The sequence below is a fragment of the Physeter macrocephalus genome, unplaced genomic scaffold (assembly GCF_002837175.3).
Source record: "Physeter macrocephalus isolate SW-GA unplaced genomic scaffold, ASM283717v5 random_101, whole genome shotgun sequence".
Classification (NCBI taxonomy): domain Eukaryota; kingdom Metazoa; phylum Chordata; class Mammalia; order Artiodactyla; family Physeteridae; genus Physeter; species Physeter macrocephalus.
The window spans coordinates 71,419-83,452 of NW_021145374.1; the positions used below are offsets into that span (position 1 = coordinate 71,419).

Genomic DNA, 12,034 nt, shown 5'->3' on the forward strand with positions numbered 1-12,034 from the left:
AGAGGCCCGCGTACCGCAAAAAAAAAAAAAAAAAAAAAAAAAAAAAAAAAGAAACAGAGGAAAAGCCGGGCTTCTCAACCTCAGCACAAGCGACATTCGGGGGCCGGATCATTCTGCGGTGAGGGCTGTCCGTGCGTTGTAGGACGTGGAACAGCAGCCCTGGGCTCCACCCACCAGGTGCCAGTAGCATCCCCCTCCCCAAACAGGTTCGAGACATCCCCCGATGTCCCCCGGGTCGGGGGCAAGATCACCCCCGCCCCGAGAACCAGTGATTTAGAGGGACATAGAAACAGGGACTGAGACCCCAGAAGAGAGCTGGAGGGTGGAGAGGAAAGGACAGATTATGAGACCGTCCCAGAGAAAGAGGGACAAAGACAGAGCCTCCAAGAAGGGGTAGAGAACTGAAACTCAGAGTACGGGACAGCCCGAGGAAAGGAAAGAGAGTCTCCAGGAGTCAGGGGGAGGGGTGTGGGGCTCAGGGCCGGGTTCACACTTACAACTTCTGGGCGTGGCTGATGCGATTGTACAGAACATTGATCTGCAGAGACAGGAGGGAGATTCTGGCACAGCCGGAGGGACAGGCCCGCTCAGCCCCTACCCAGCCCCAGCCCAGCCCCCCACCCAGCCAGCCCCAGCCCAGCCTGGCCTCCAGCAGAGATGGGTCTCACCTCATATTTCTGCTGCTTCAGCTTCGCCATCAGGTCAAACTTCTCGGACTCCAACTGGTGGATCCAGTCTGACAGTTCCTGGGCCTTCTCCCTGGCAGGACAGAAGGGCTGTCATGGAAGGGAGCCAGGCCAGGCCATGAGCCCAAAGAGGCTGAGGGAACTGTTCAAAGCCACACAGCGAGTCTCTGAGTTCGACATTATTGGTGCCATTTTGTTAATACTTGAGACCACGATATTCGAAGTGAATTGCAGCAAGGGGTTTTAAAATCTCTGCCCACTTCTCCATATCCAAAACAGAGAGCTCACGTTTCTCTAAGGGAGAATGAGCATGGTTAAGGGCCTAGGCCCTGGAGTCAGAAAGCCTCGGTTCAAATACCAGCTTTGGAATTCTCTGGTTTGTGACTATGGCCAAGCGACTCCCCCTAGGATCCTTTTTCCCTCTGCAGAAAAATGTAGAGATCAAACGGTGAAAGAAATGGCTGGTTGCCCACCTTCTCCCTTTCTTCCTTAGAAATCGAATTTTTTGCAGTAGGCTCAGTTAAAAAGTTTCTCTCCCCAGTCTCCCTTACAGGAAGGGTAGCCAATGGGATGAAAGTAGGTCATTGGGTGGAGCTTCCAGGTAAGACTTTGTGGGTTTTGCTTTACAATTTCTGCTGCTTGGATATGATGGCTGGAACTCCAGCGGCCACCTTGGACCATGAGGTGATTTTGAGGACAGAGATATTGAGCTAAAAGTAGTGGAGCAGAAAAATAGGAACCCGAGTCTCTAATGATTTTGTAGAGTTGCCATACCAGCTACGGACTACCGATTTCTCCTATGTGAGAAAACAAACCTCTATATTTTAGGCTGCTATAGTCAGATCTCGGTTATTAGAGGCCAAACTTATTCTGAACTGTTAAAAATCTACTGCCTTGAACTGTTATAGAATGAGAGAATAGGTATAAAGTACCTGGCACATGCTAAATACTCGACAAAGCTAGTTGTTACTGTTCTTTTTATTCTTACTAGCAGTCTTTGTTTTCTTTTGCCAGCTAATGGTCTTCAAATGCTGTCTCTTCCACGGTGTATTTTACTTTAAAATTTTATAGACCATCATACGACCTCTAATAAATAAAACTTAAATAGCTCGAGATCCTCAAAAAAATATGAGTAGACCCAAATTATGAGTGGATGTGTGGTGAGGGAAGGAAAGAGGGGGAAAAAGGAACTTTAGCGACATGCTATTTCGTGCTAGGCCCCGTGATGACGTGGCTGGGGAAGGACGGCACATCACCAGTGATGGGCTGGGGCCAAACCTGCGCATCCCTTCCCGGCTCCGAGCGCACGGTTCTCACGCTGGTGGTCTGACATCAGCATGGTGGGAGTATTTGCGCCGTGGAAACGAGCAAATGCTAAGACGTGGACGTGTAGGCCCCGGAGGTCCACTTGTTAAACATTTACCACCACACCACTTTGTAAAAGAGTGATGAAGAGCACGGACTGCCGCCCCAGACTGCCTGCGTGCAAATCCGCACTCGTCCGCTTGCAAGGTGTGCAACCCTGGAAGGCTTACTTAACCTCTCTGTGCCTAGGGTTGCTCTTTTTTTTTTTTTTTTTTTTTTTTTAATGCTCCAGCTGCTTGCTTATCGTGAGGGTGATAACAGTATTATAGTGTCCACCTCACAGGGTTGTAAGCCCCCCACAGGGGGCTGCTGCTGCCGTTAGGATACTGATGCTGACCAGCTCGCTGACCTTTCACTGCTCTGCGATGTAGAGTTTCTTGTCGGAGCCTCCTTTTACCAGCGAGGTAAGCAAGGCTCACAGAAGGTAAACAACTGCCTAAGATCACACAGCTGTAAGTGGGGAAGCCGGCGCTGAGCCCCTGGCGAGTGGTTTCAGATGTTGAGCTCCAGAGCCCATCACTGTGCTGCCTGTGAGGTGCTGGATGTCTCTGACCTTACAGTCTGCGCCTGGGCCAGAAGATGTCAAGACGCAGACGAGGGCCCTGAAGGAAAGACCCCCCCCCGGCCTTCCCTCAGGTGCCTTACCACGAGATGCAGGCTGTGCAGACAGCGAGCTGTGAAGGGCAAGACAGAGCCCCATCCAGAAGAGGTTTGGCTGGAAAACTGTTGCCAGTACATCTGGCTTTAATTCAGGGAAAAGATGGGGCCCATTCAGAGTTCCCAGGGGACGTCAAAACACCATAATCTCCTAGATTTGGTCAGCTCTGTTGTCTGGCTTCCCTATTATCACCCAGGCTCTACAGGTCTCGGCATCCACAAAACGTGGGGTCTATATCAGTGAAACATTCCACAGGGGAGTCTACAGGGGCGCAGAGAGGGAGAGACACTTGCCCAAAGGCACTCAGCACCAGGGCTTCCGCCCACTCGGATCTGGGTCAGGCGTCCCCTTATCTGCCTGTCTCATACCCAGTTCCCTCCCACCTACCTCCCACCTACCGGAGCTGTTCTTCTCCCATGTGGTCGATGTTCAGAGGCTTTTTACGCTCCGACAAGATGCGCAGTTTCATCTCACGCCCTGTCTGGCGCTTACCCCGTTTCTGTTCTGCCTGAGGGTTGGAAAGGACATCGTGAGCTGGGGGATGGGTCCGGGGGATGGGTCCTCCAGATGGCTCCGCGCCTCAGGACCCAGGGGTCGAGGCCCCGAGCCCTCCTCACTCAGACCCAGGGGTCTGGGCCCCCAGACCCTCCCTCCTCAGCCCAGACCCACCAGACCCTCCCGCCTCAGAACCAAGGATCCGGGCCCCCAGCACCTCAGCCCAGACCGCCCAGACCCTCCCCCCTCAGACCCGGGGAATGGGGCCCCAGCCCCTCCTCCGTCAGCCCAGACCCGCCAGACCCTCCCCTCTGAGACCCAGGGGTCCGGACCCTCAGCTCCTCCACACTCAGATCCGGGGGTCTGGGCCCCCAGCCCCTCCACCCTTAACCCGGATCCCCAGCACCTCCTCCCTCAGACCAGGTTCCAGGTCCCCAGCCCCTCCCCCCTCAGACCCAGGGGTCCGGGTCCCCCAACACTCCACCCTCAGACCCAGGGGTCCGGGCCCCCCAACACTCCCACCTCAGAGACAGGGGTCCAGGCCCCCAGCCACGTCTCCCTCAGCACAGACCCCGAGCCCCTCACCCCAGAGACCCAGGGGTCCGCGCCCCCAGTCCTTCCCCCCTCAGACGCAGGGGTCCGGGCCCCAAGTCCCTCCCCCCTCAGACCCAGGGGGCTGGGCCCCCCCCCCCCAGTCCCAGCAGTCCAGGCCCCCAGCCCCCTCCCCGCTCAGACCCAGGGGCCCGGGCCCCCAGCCTCTCCTCCCTCAGACCCAGGGGTCCGGGCCCCCGGCCCCTCCCCCCTCAGACCCAGGAGTCCAGGCCCCCAGCCCCCTCCCCGCTCAGACCCAGGGGTCCGGGCCCCCAGCCTCTCCTCCCTCAGACCCAGGGGTCCGGGCTCCCAGCCCCTCCCCCCTCAGACCCAGGGGTCCGGGCCCCCAGCCCCTCCCCCCTTAGACCCAGGGGCCCGGGCCCCCAGCCCCTCCTCCCACATCTCTGGGAGACCAGTCCTTTGCGTACCACACCACCCGTTTCCTGTTCAGGCCCTAGCAGGCTGAACTCACCTTTACCAGGTAACCCCCAAAATGGGCCCCCATGTTGGACAGAACCTTCTTCTTTTTGGCGTCATCCTCAGCCCGCTTCTTGGCCTCTTCCTCTTCCTTCCGCATCTTCTCCTCCTGTGGGAAGAAAGGGGTTGATGCCCGGGCCTCCCTCCGGCACCCTGGACTGAGAGGGGAGGGGTCTGAAACGGGCACGTGGGAGGGGCCTCTTCTGCACTGAGGGAAGCAGGGATCAGTCAGACCCAAGCATAAAACAAGGTCAATATCAGAACAGGCAAGGGTGCTGACGGTCCCCCCCTCACCTCTCCAGGCCTGGCTGCGCGACCACCTGCAAGTCCTTCCTCCTCTTTGAGACTTTATATACCACCCCCAAGGAAAATATTAAACTAGTGGAGGGATGTGCTTGCTTTTTTCTGCATGCTCCAGCCTGAAATGGCCAACGGTGATCTTTGCTGTGTGACCTCAGTGCAGGCACGTACCCTCTCTGGGACTTACTCTTCCTTAGTCTCATGAGACGAGAATGACTGTCCTCAGAGGGTCACGGAGGGTAACTTGTGACGGGAGTCGGGGGGCTTGGGGCAGTAGAGAGGCTCTTGGCCTTGAGCCTGAGGAAGAGGTTCTAGAATGCCTTCACTAAGGCATTACCACATCCAGAAAGTCTGCATTGTATGTTCCAGAATTAGTGGCTTGTCCAGACCAAAGCCCCCTCCCCACTGGAGAGGCAGGTGAGATGGGCGTGATGGTGTTTCACTTGCCCAGGATTCCCCACCTGAATTAGTTTCCTCTCGCTGCTGTAATTTGCAAATAGAGTGGCTGAAAACAATGAAAGTTTATCAGCTTATAGTTCTGCAGGTCAGAAGTCTAAAATGGGTCTAATGAGCTTAGTCAAGGTACGGACAGGGCTGGGCCCTTCTGGAGGCATTAGGGGAGATTCACTCCCTTTGCTCTTCCGGCTTCTAGGGGCCGCCTGCATCCCTTGGCTCGGGGCCACTTCCTCCATCTTCAAAGGTCCTCCCTTGTTTAAGGACCCTTGTGATAACATTGGGCTCACCCAGAAAATCCAGGAGAATCTCCCGATCTCAAGATCCTTAACTTAATCATACCTACACAGTCCCTTTTGCCAGGTAGCTTCCCAGATTCATGGTCTCTGGGAATTAGGATGTGGACATCTTTGGGAGACCAGTCCTTTGCGTACCACACCACCCGTTCGTTTCCTGTTCTTTAAAAGTGGTTTCAGGGGGCTTCCCTGGTGGCACAGTGGTTAAGAATCCGCGTGCCAATGCAGGGGACACGGGTTCGAGCCCTGGTCCGGGAAGATCCCACATGTCATGGAGCAACTAAGCCCGTGCGCCACAACTACTGAGCCTGTGCTCTAGAGCCCACGAGCCACACCTACTGAGGCTGCATGCCACAACTAGTGAAGCCCACATGTCTAGAGCCCGTGCTCTGAAACAAGAGAAGCCACCGCAATGAGGAGCCCGCGCACCGCAACGAAGAGTAGCCCCCCGCTCGCCGCAACTAGAGAAAGCCTGCGCGCAGCAACGAAGACCCAACGCAGCCAAAAATAAATAAATAAATAAGTAAAGTGGTTTGAGGGACTTCGCTGGTGGTCCAGTGGTTAAGACTCTGTGAGGGGGCATGGGTTCGATCCCTGGTCGGGGAACTAAGATCCCACGTGCCGCGCAGCGTGGCAAAAAAAAAAAAAAAAAAAAAAGTGGTTTGAGCGAGCCACTCCTGATGCTAAGTCAGGTCATGTTTTCAAGGGTTAAACCAATGGGAGCATTCTAGCCACTCTCTCCCAACTAGCCAGTGATTCACTCCACAGTGGACAGGTGAACAATCTGAAAACATCCCAGGATTTGTGCAGGAGACAGAGAAAAGAGGAGTTGAAGCCAGGGCTGCTGGTGGCCGTTTGCCACCCCTGCCTGGGAACCATCTGGTTTGCCTGGGAATGATGGGACGCAGGATCTTCAGGGCTCAGACCAGGAAAGTGCCAGGCAAACCAGGATGAGTTGCTCACCCTCCTGGACACACTGTCCACAGAAATATTGGCCAAGATGGGAAGATGAAAGCTGGGTCTTTGTGATATTATTTGAGTCCCTTGATCCAGCCATGCCTGAAGCAAGCCATACCCTAGACCTTTTGGTTATATGAGACAATAAAGTTCTCTTTCTGCTAAGTTCAGTTTGGGTTGGAGTTTCTGTCCCTTCCAACAGAAAGACCCTTGAATAATACAGCATGAGGACTTTTCTGGGATCACAGAGAATATCATGAGTGGAAAAGTGCAGCGTGCAGCTGAAAAAGTAACACGTGGGCTCCGGGAGGAGGGGAAACACCCACCACCAGCTTAGCCTGACGCTCGCGCTCCTTCTCGGTTCTGGAGCGCTGTTGCTCAGCTCTCTCCGCCCGGCGCCGCTCCTGGGGGAGAGAGAAGAATTAGGGGGTGCAGGGACCACCACGCACCCCCTTTATCACTTCCCAGGGTAGGTCAAGAGTGGCGATGGGCACCGACTTGGGTACTTTCCACAAAGTTTCAGCCTTGGGTCTGTAGTGGACGGGAACGTGTCTCCCAAGGCCCAAAGGATGGAAGGAGGGAGAAGAATTTGGGGAACCCCCCCCTCCCTTGACTCACAATGCGCTCTTTTAGCGCCACGAGCTCCTCTTCCTCTTTCTTCCGCTGTTCAAAATGCACGTCAATGAGCGTCTGCAGCTCCAGCAGATCTTTTTCCATGCGCTTCCGGTGGATGTCCTAGGGGACAGAGGGTGGGAGCACGGTCATTCCCCAGCTGGTGCCCAAGGGGGCGCCAACCTCTCAGCACTTCTGAGAAGCATCAGGAGGGGGAGCCCTTTGCAGCAAGAATTGGTGCGGCTGGGCTTCCCTGGTGGCCCAGTGGTTAAGAATCCGCCTGCCGATGCAGGGGACACGGGTTCGAGCGCTGGTCCGGGAAGATCCCACATGCCGCGGAGCAACTAAGCCCGCGCGCCACAACTACTGAGCCTGCGCTCTAGAGCCCGCGAGCCACAACTACTGAAGCCCGTGCGCCTAGAGCCCGTGCTCCGCGACAAGAGAAGCCACCGCGATGAGAAGCCCGCGCACCGCAACGAAGAGTAGCCCCCGCTCGCTCTGCAACTAGAGAAAGCCCGCGCGGAGCAACGAAGACCCAACGCAAGCAAAAAGTAAAAAAAAAAAAAAAAAAAAAAAAGAATTGGGGATGACAGCTGGAACAGACGTCTGCCATGCACTGTGTTTCCAGCAGATGGCAGCAAAGCACCGTATTCTGACACTAAACTAAGGGGCTGTCAAGACACAATTCCAAAAGAAGGAGGTAGGAAACAAACAAACAAAAGGGAAAAGACAAAAACAAAAAACAGTGGCTAGGGAGGGGCGCCTCTTCCCAATTTGCACCCTATAGGCTAGCAGCCCCTCCTGGGATGGGATGTCTGTTACTTACATCGAAGTCCACACGTTCCCCCTCTGGGATCTTTGGGGGGATCAGCGGAGGTACCACGGGCCGGCTGAGTGGACAGAAGAGAAGAAACACTGAGTAGTCTGACCTCCCTGCTGGGCTGCACCAGCCACACGTGTGCTGAGCGTCTGGAATGTGGCTGGTCCAGATCAGAGGGGCTGTCAGTGAGATGCACTGGATTCACAGACTTGGTTGAACAAAAGAATGTAAAATATTTTACTAATAACGTTTTATATGGATTAATGTTGAAATTACGAGATTTTGGCTATAACAGGTTGAGTAAAATACGCTATTGGGATTAATTTTACCTGTTTGGGTTTACTTCTTAAAAGGCTGCTAGCAGAAAAAAAATTGTTGTTTCAGTTATTGCATACGTGGCTTGCATTGTATTTGTATTGGGGGGTGCTGCTCTGGGAGACTGGCCCTGTCCTCTCCTTGATTTCCTGCTCTGGGCCCTCCCACTTCTTGGAATTTTCTCTTTCTTTGGTTTCTTCCTTTCTTAAGCTGGAGAATTTATTTTTATTCTTGCAGTTTTGTACTAGGAAGTCAACATTTAATTTAATAATTCACTGTTCACAATTGATTTATAAGAAACTGTAATCCTTAAATTGTACATCAGTATCCTATGACCCGAGATCTTATTTATCACTCTCCTTCAAGTCCGAAGAAAATGATCATGTAATTTGTTAACTTCCACAGACAGCACAGTCCCACTGACATAACATTTGGTTTGAAGTCCTACACTCATATGAAAATTAAGAATAGCCAGTATCAAACTGGCCTGAAACCTGATTGTGTTCCTGGCTCAGGAAGTAAATTTGTAGTAAATTTGTAAGTCCACACTAAGACACAAACATAAACTAGGGTGTGTATATCGTATAAAAAACTTTTCACAGGAGAGTAAAAATAACATTGAAATGTTACAAAATTTCAATCATATTACAGTGTTTTAATCAATTAGCTTTCAAAATGCCTGATTAACCGAATTAAATGCAAAAAACTTTGTGTGGGATTTTTTTTTTATGTTTGCCCAGCATTTCAAAATGGTTATGAAATACAACCTTTAAAATGTCAAAATACACTATACATATTGCAGTTTTCTGCTAGGCTGGGCTAGTATCCTCCATGGCAAGATACCAAAACTATTGAATAAAATACACTTTAAAATCAATAGGTATTTTATTAATTTCCTTGAAATTATCATCATCATGACCAAAACCTTCCGGGATTTTGTAAGATTTGATTTCTTAAATACAGTTTTAAAGTTTAACTTAAGGAATGAAAAAAACCCTCAGATATTTGACTTTTTATTTCCTTTTTTGATCATTCAATGATCAAAGAGAATTTTAAACAAATTATGTTTCATCTTTCCTGGCTTAATAAAAAGCAACAATTTCTATTATCCAAACTAAGAGAGTTTTGCCCTTTGATTCATTCGCAGGACACTCTTGTGATTAATGTCATTCACTCCTGTGACTTCGATTATCATCAATTACCGAGGATTCACCAACTCTGTCTCCAGCCCAGACTCTCTCCCAAACCCCAGACTCCAGTAAACGGACCCTGGCCCAACTGAGCTCATCAACCTGTGGGTCTCTCAGTCTGTGGCCCCTTTCCACCCTGTGCCCTCTGCTCCAGCTTAGGCCTTTTCCCCTTGAAAACTCTCCACATCCTACAGTCCCCTGGCCATGTCATGTGCCTTTGTGCCCCGGGGCCTTTGCACACTCTGTTTGCTTGCCTACAATGCCCTTGCCCTGATATACTCCACCCCTGAGACCTTCCCTCCTCCAACAAGCTTTCCCTGACACTGAAGCACACCTGTGCTTTCATGTGCCCCTGTGCTCTCAGCCAGATCTGATCCTCGGCCCCCTCTGCTCAGAACCCTTCCATGGCTCCCCCGTGTCCCAGAGAATTTCTGCATCTCATGTTCGATCGCTGCCTCCTTGCATCTCCAAGCTTTGTCCCCAGCGTCACACCCGCCAGCGGTGAGCTCTCACAGACTTCACTGGTCTGCCTAGTTTGGATCTTTCTCATCAGAATGACCTGTGTCCGCATCTGTTCCCTGAAACACTGGCCTAGATCCAGCTACTGGGCCTTGCACACACCACTCCGCTTCTTCATCTACAATCTCCCTTCCACTTCCTTCAGCTAGCAAACTCCGCCCTCAGGACTCGGCATCACCTCCCCTGGGAAGCCTTCCTTGACTGCCTAGGGCACAGATAGGGCCCTTTTCTGCACTACCATTGCTGTATCTGGGCCTGTTTCACCAACAGGACAGCAAGAGTGTGACTCTTGCCAAACACAGTGGGAAGTTCACCAGAAATGTCTGTGGAAAGAAGGAATCACTGTCCTTTTCTATGTTTCCATTTCCCCACTCTCCTTCTCTGCCTTTCTTGCACCCTATCTCTGGAGGTGGGGGACATATTTAAGAGGACATGATTGGGACCCCCACCCCCCAGGATCTCACCTTGGTTTGGGGCGCTCCTCTTCTGGTGGAGGGATACAAAAAGATAATTAGCAAGAGTTCGTGGGGTGGGCATGACATATCCAAAGGAGGGACCCCCCTCCAAGCCTTGGTCCCCACAAGCCCAGTTCCCTTCTCCTGCAGCTCTGGGGGAAGGGTACGGGTGGGGGGGAAGAGGATAAGGGAAATCGGGGTGGCCATAAAGGAGGGAGAGGGTCACACGCATCAGATATACATTCAGAACTGGTGTGGGGATCCCCCTCCCACTTCTCTGGGACACCCAGGTGTCCAAACCCCCAGACCATAAGGAGAAAAAAAAGCAAACCCCCAGAGCCTCGTTCTACATACCCAGAGCTCCTGCCCTCCATCACGATCTAGCAGTGCAGGGAGGCCCCAAGCCCCCTCTTCACTCGGTGACCCAGGAGTTGTGTCCCCAGCCCCCTCCCCCTTGGGGACAGAGGAATACACACTCCCACCGCTGTCCCTTCTACAACCCACGCCCCAACCTTTGAATGTATATGAAGGAGACAAGTAACAGACAGGCGAAGATGAGAGGGGGGAGGGGTGCCTCTCCGCAAACATCCAACCCTTCTATAAGTGTTCCTCCAGACTGGGGAAGAAGGCTTGGGTGTCGGTCCCTTTAAGAAGGAAGGGAACGGGTTAAAGCCGTTGCGAGGCTATTTCCCTTCTTGGCCACCAGAGGGCGCGAGAGCTCTCCGGGGCTTAAAGGACCGGGCCTGGGACGGGTTACGGGGACGGGTTACGGGAGCGGGGAGGGAGTCATCTTGGAGGTCAGGGCCCCGAGGACCCCCGAAATCGGCCTCAGGAAGCGAAGCAGCCGCGGTTACCTCGCTCAGCCACCGGCTCCGGCTCCTCGGGGGCTGGGAGGGGGCGGGAGGAGAAGCGAGGATTGGGGGAGGCGGGGGAGGGGAGCAGCCATGCCCGGACGCGGGAAGGGGAGAGAGGGGAGAGAGGGGAGAGGCTGTTAAAGGAGCTGAGGCCGAGGCCATCGAGATCCCCGTCCCCCGCCCAGCCTGCACCCCGTGGACTAGCGTCCGCACCCCACCCCGCCCCCCGGTGCTGCGTCCAGCTCCAGACCTGTGGAGTCCAGGGCCTCACCTTCCTCCTCCTCCTCCTCAGCAGCCTCCTCTTCTGGAAGGGGTGGGGGAGAGAAGAGGAGGCGTGAGGAGCCCGGGGGTGGGGGCGGGGACGGAAGGGGCTTCAGATGGGGCAAGAGTGGGTGAGCGCGCAGAGACCCGCGTTCGGGCTCGAGTCTCATCTAGACGGGGGGACCCCTCTGGGCCTCAGCTGCAAGTGGGCCCACTGAGCTTTTCCCCCGGCGGTGCGGACCAGGAGGGTGGGCGTAGGGCAGGGCGGGCTAAGATGCGCCAAGGTGTCCCCACCTCGCCTCCCCCCCAAGGCCAGCCCACTCTCCACTCACCTTCAGGCTGCTCCCTGAGGACCCGGGTGGGAAGGAAAGAGGGAGGGGGAGAGTTAGGCGCCTTGGAGGTGGGAGGTGTCTCCACCGCTCTAGGGCCCCAGCCCTCCTGCCGGCATCACTCACTCATATTCCTGCTCTTCGGCGTCCGACATCCTGGTGTCCTGGGGTGACCTACGAACAGCAGAGAACAGGCGGAGTGGGGTGGGGCCCAGAGGAGGAAGGGCTGGGGGCCCGGACCCCTGGGTCTGGGGGGGAGGGGCTGGTGGTCTGGACTCCTGGGTCTGGGGGGGAGGGGCTGGTGGTCTGGACTCCTGGGTCTGATGGAGGAGGGGGCTGGGGGCCCAGACTCCTGGGTCTGAGGGAGGAGGGGCGGGGGGCCCGGACCCCTGGGTCTGAGG

General features: G+C 54.2%; 1 protein-coding gene across 12 annotated transcripts in view; it reads right to left on the reverse strand.

The window, feature by feature from the left end:
- TNNT1 (troponin T1, slow skeletal type) overlaps positions 1–12,034 on the reverse strand; it is a 14,367-nt gene that overhangs the window by 857 nt on the left and 1,476 nt on the right. Inside the window, exons 2-13 of one of the 12 annotated variants that reach the window (XM_055082345.1) lie at positions 11,760–11,807; positions 11,637–11,650; positions 11,315–11,347; positions 11,044–11,076; positions 10,199–10,220; positions 7,717–7,780; positions 6,897–7,013; positions 6,605–6,682; positions 4,268–4,381; positions 3,108–3,217; positions 669–759; positions 498–538 (exon numbers count right to left, since the gene is read on the reverse strand). In XM_055082345.1, the coding sequence (XP_054938320.1) occupies positions 498–538; positions 669–759; positions 3,108–3,217; positions 4,268–4,381; positions 6,605–6,682; positions 6,897–7,013; positions 7,717–7,780; positions 10,199–10,220; positions 11,044–11,076; positions 11,315–11,347; positions 11,637–11,650; positions 11,760–11,807 (765 nt within the window). Of the gene's footprint in view, positions 1–497; positions 539–668; positions 760–3,107; positions 3,218–4,267; positions 4,382–6,604; positions 6,683–6,896; positions 7,014–7,716; positions 7,781–10,198; positions 10,221–11,043; positions 11,077–11,293; positions 11,348–11,636; positions 11,659–11,758; positions 11,808–12,034 lie in introns of those variants that run through there. The other 11 variants (XM_055082343.1, XM_055082344.1, XM_055082342.1 and 8 more) reach the window with 11 other exon arrangements.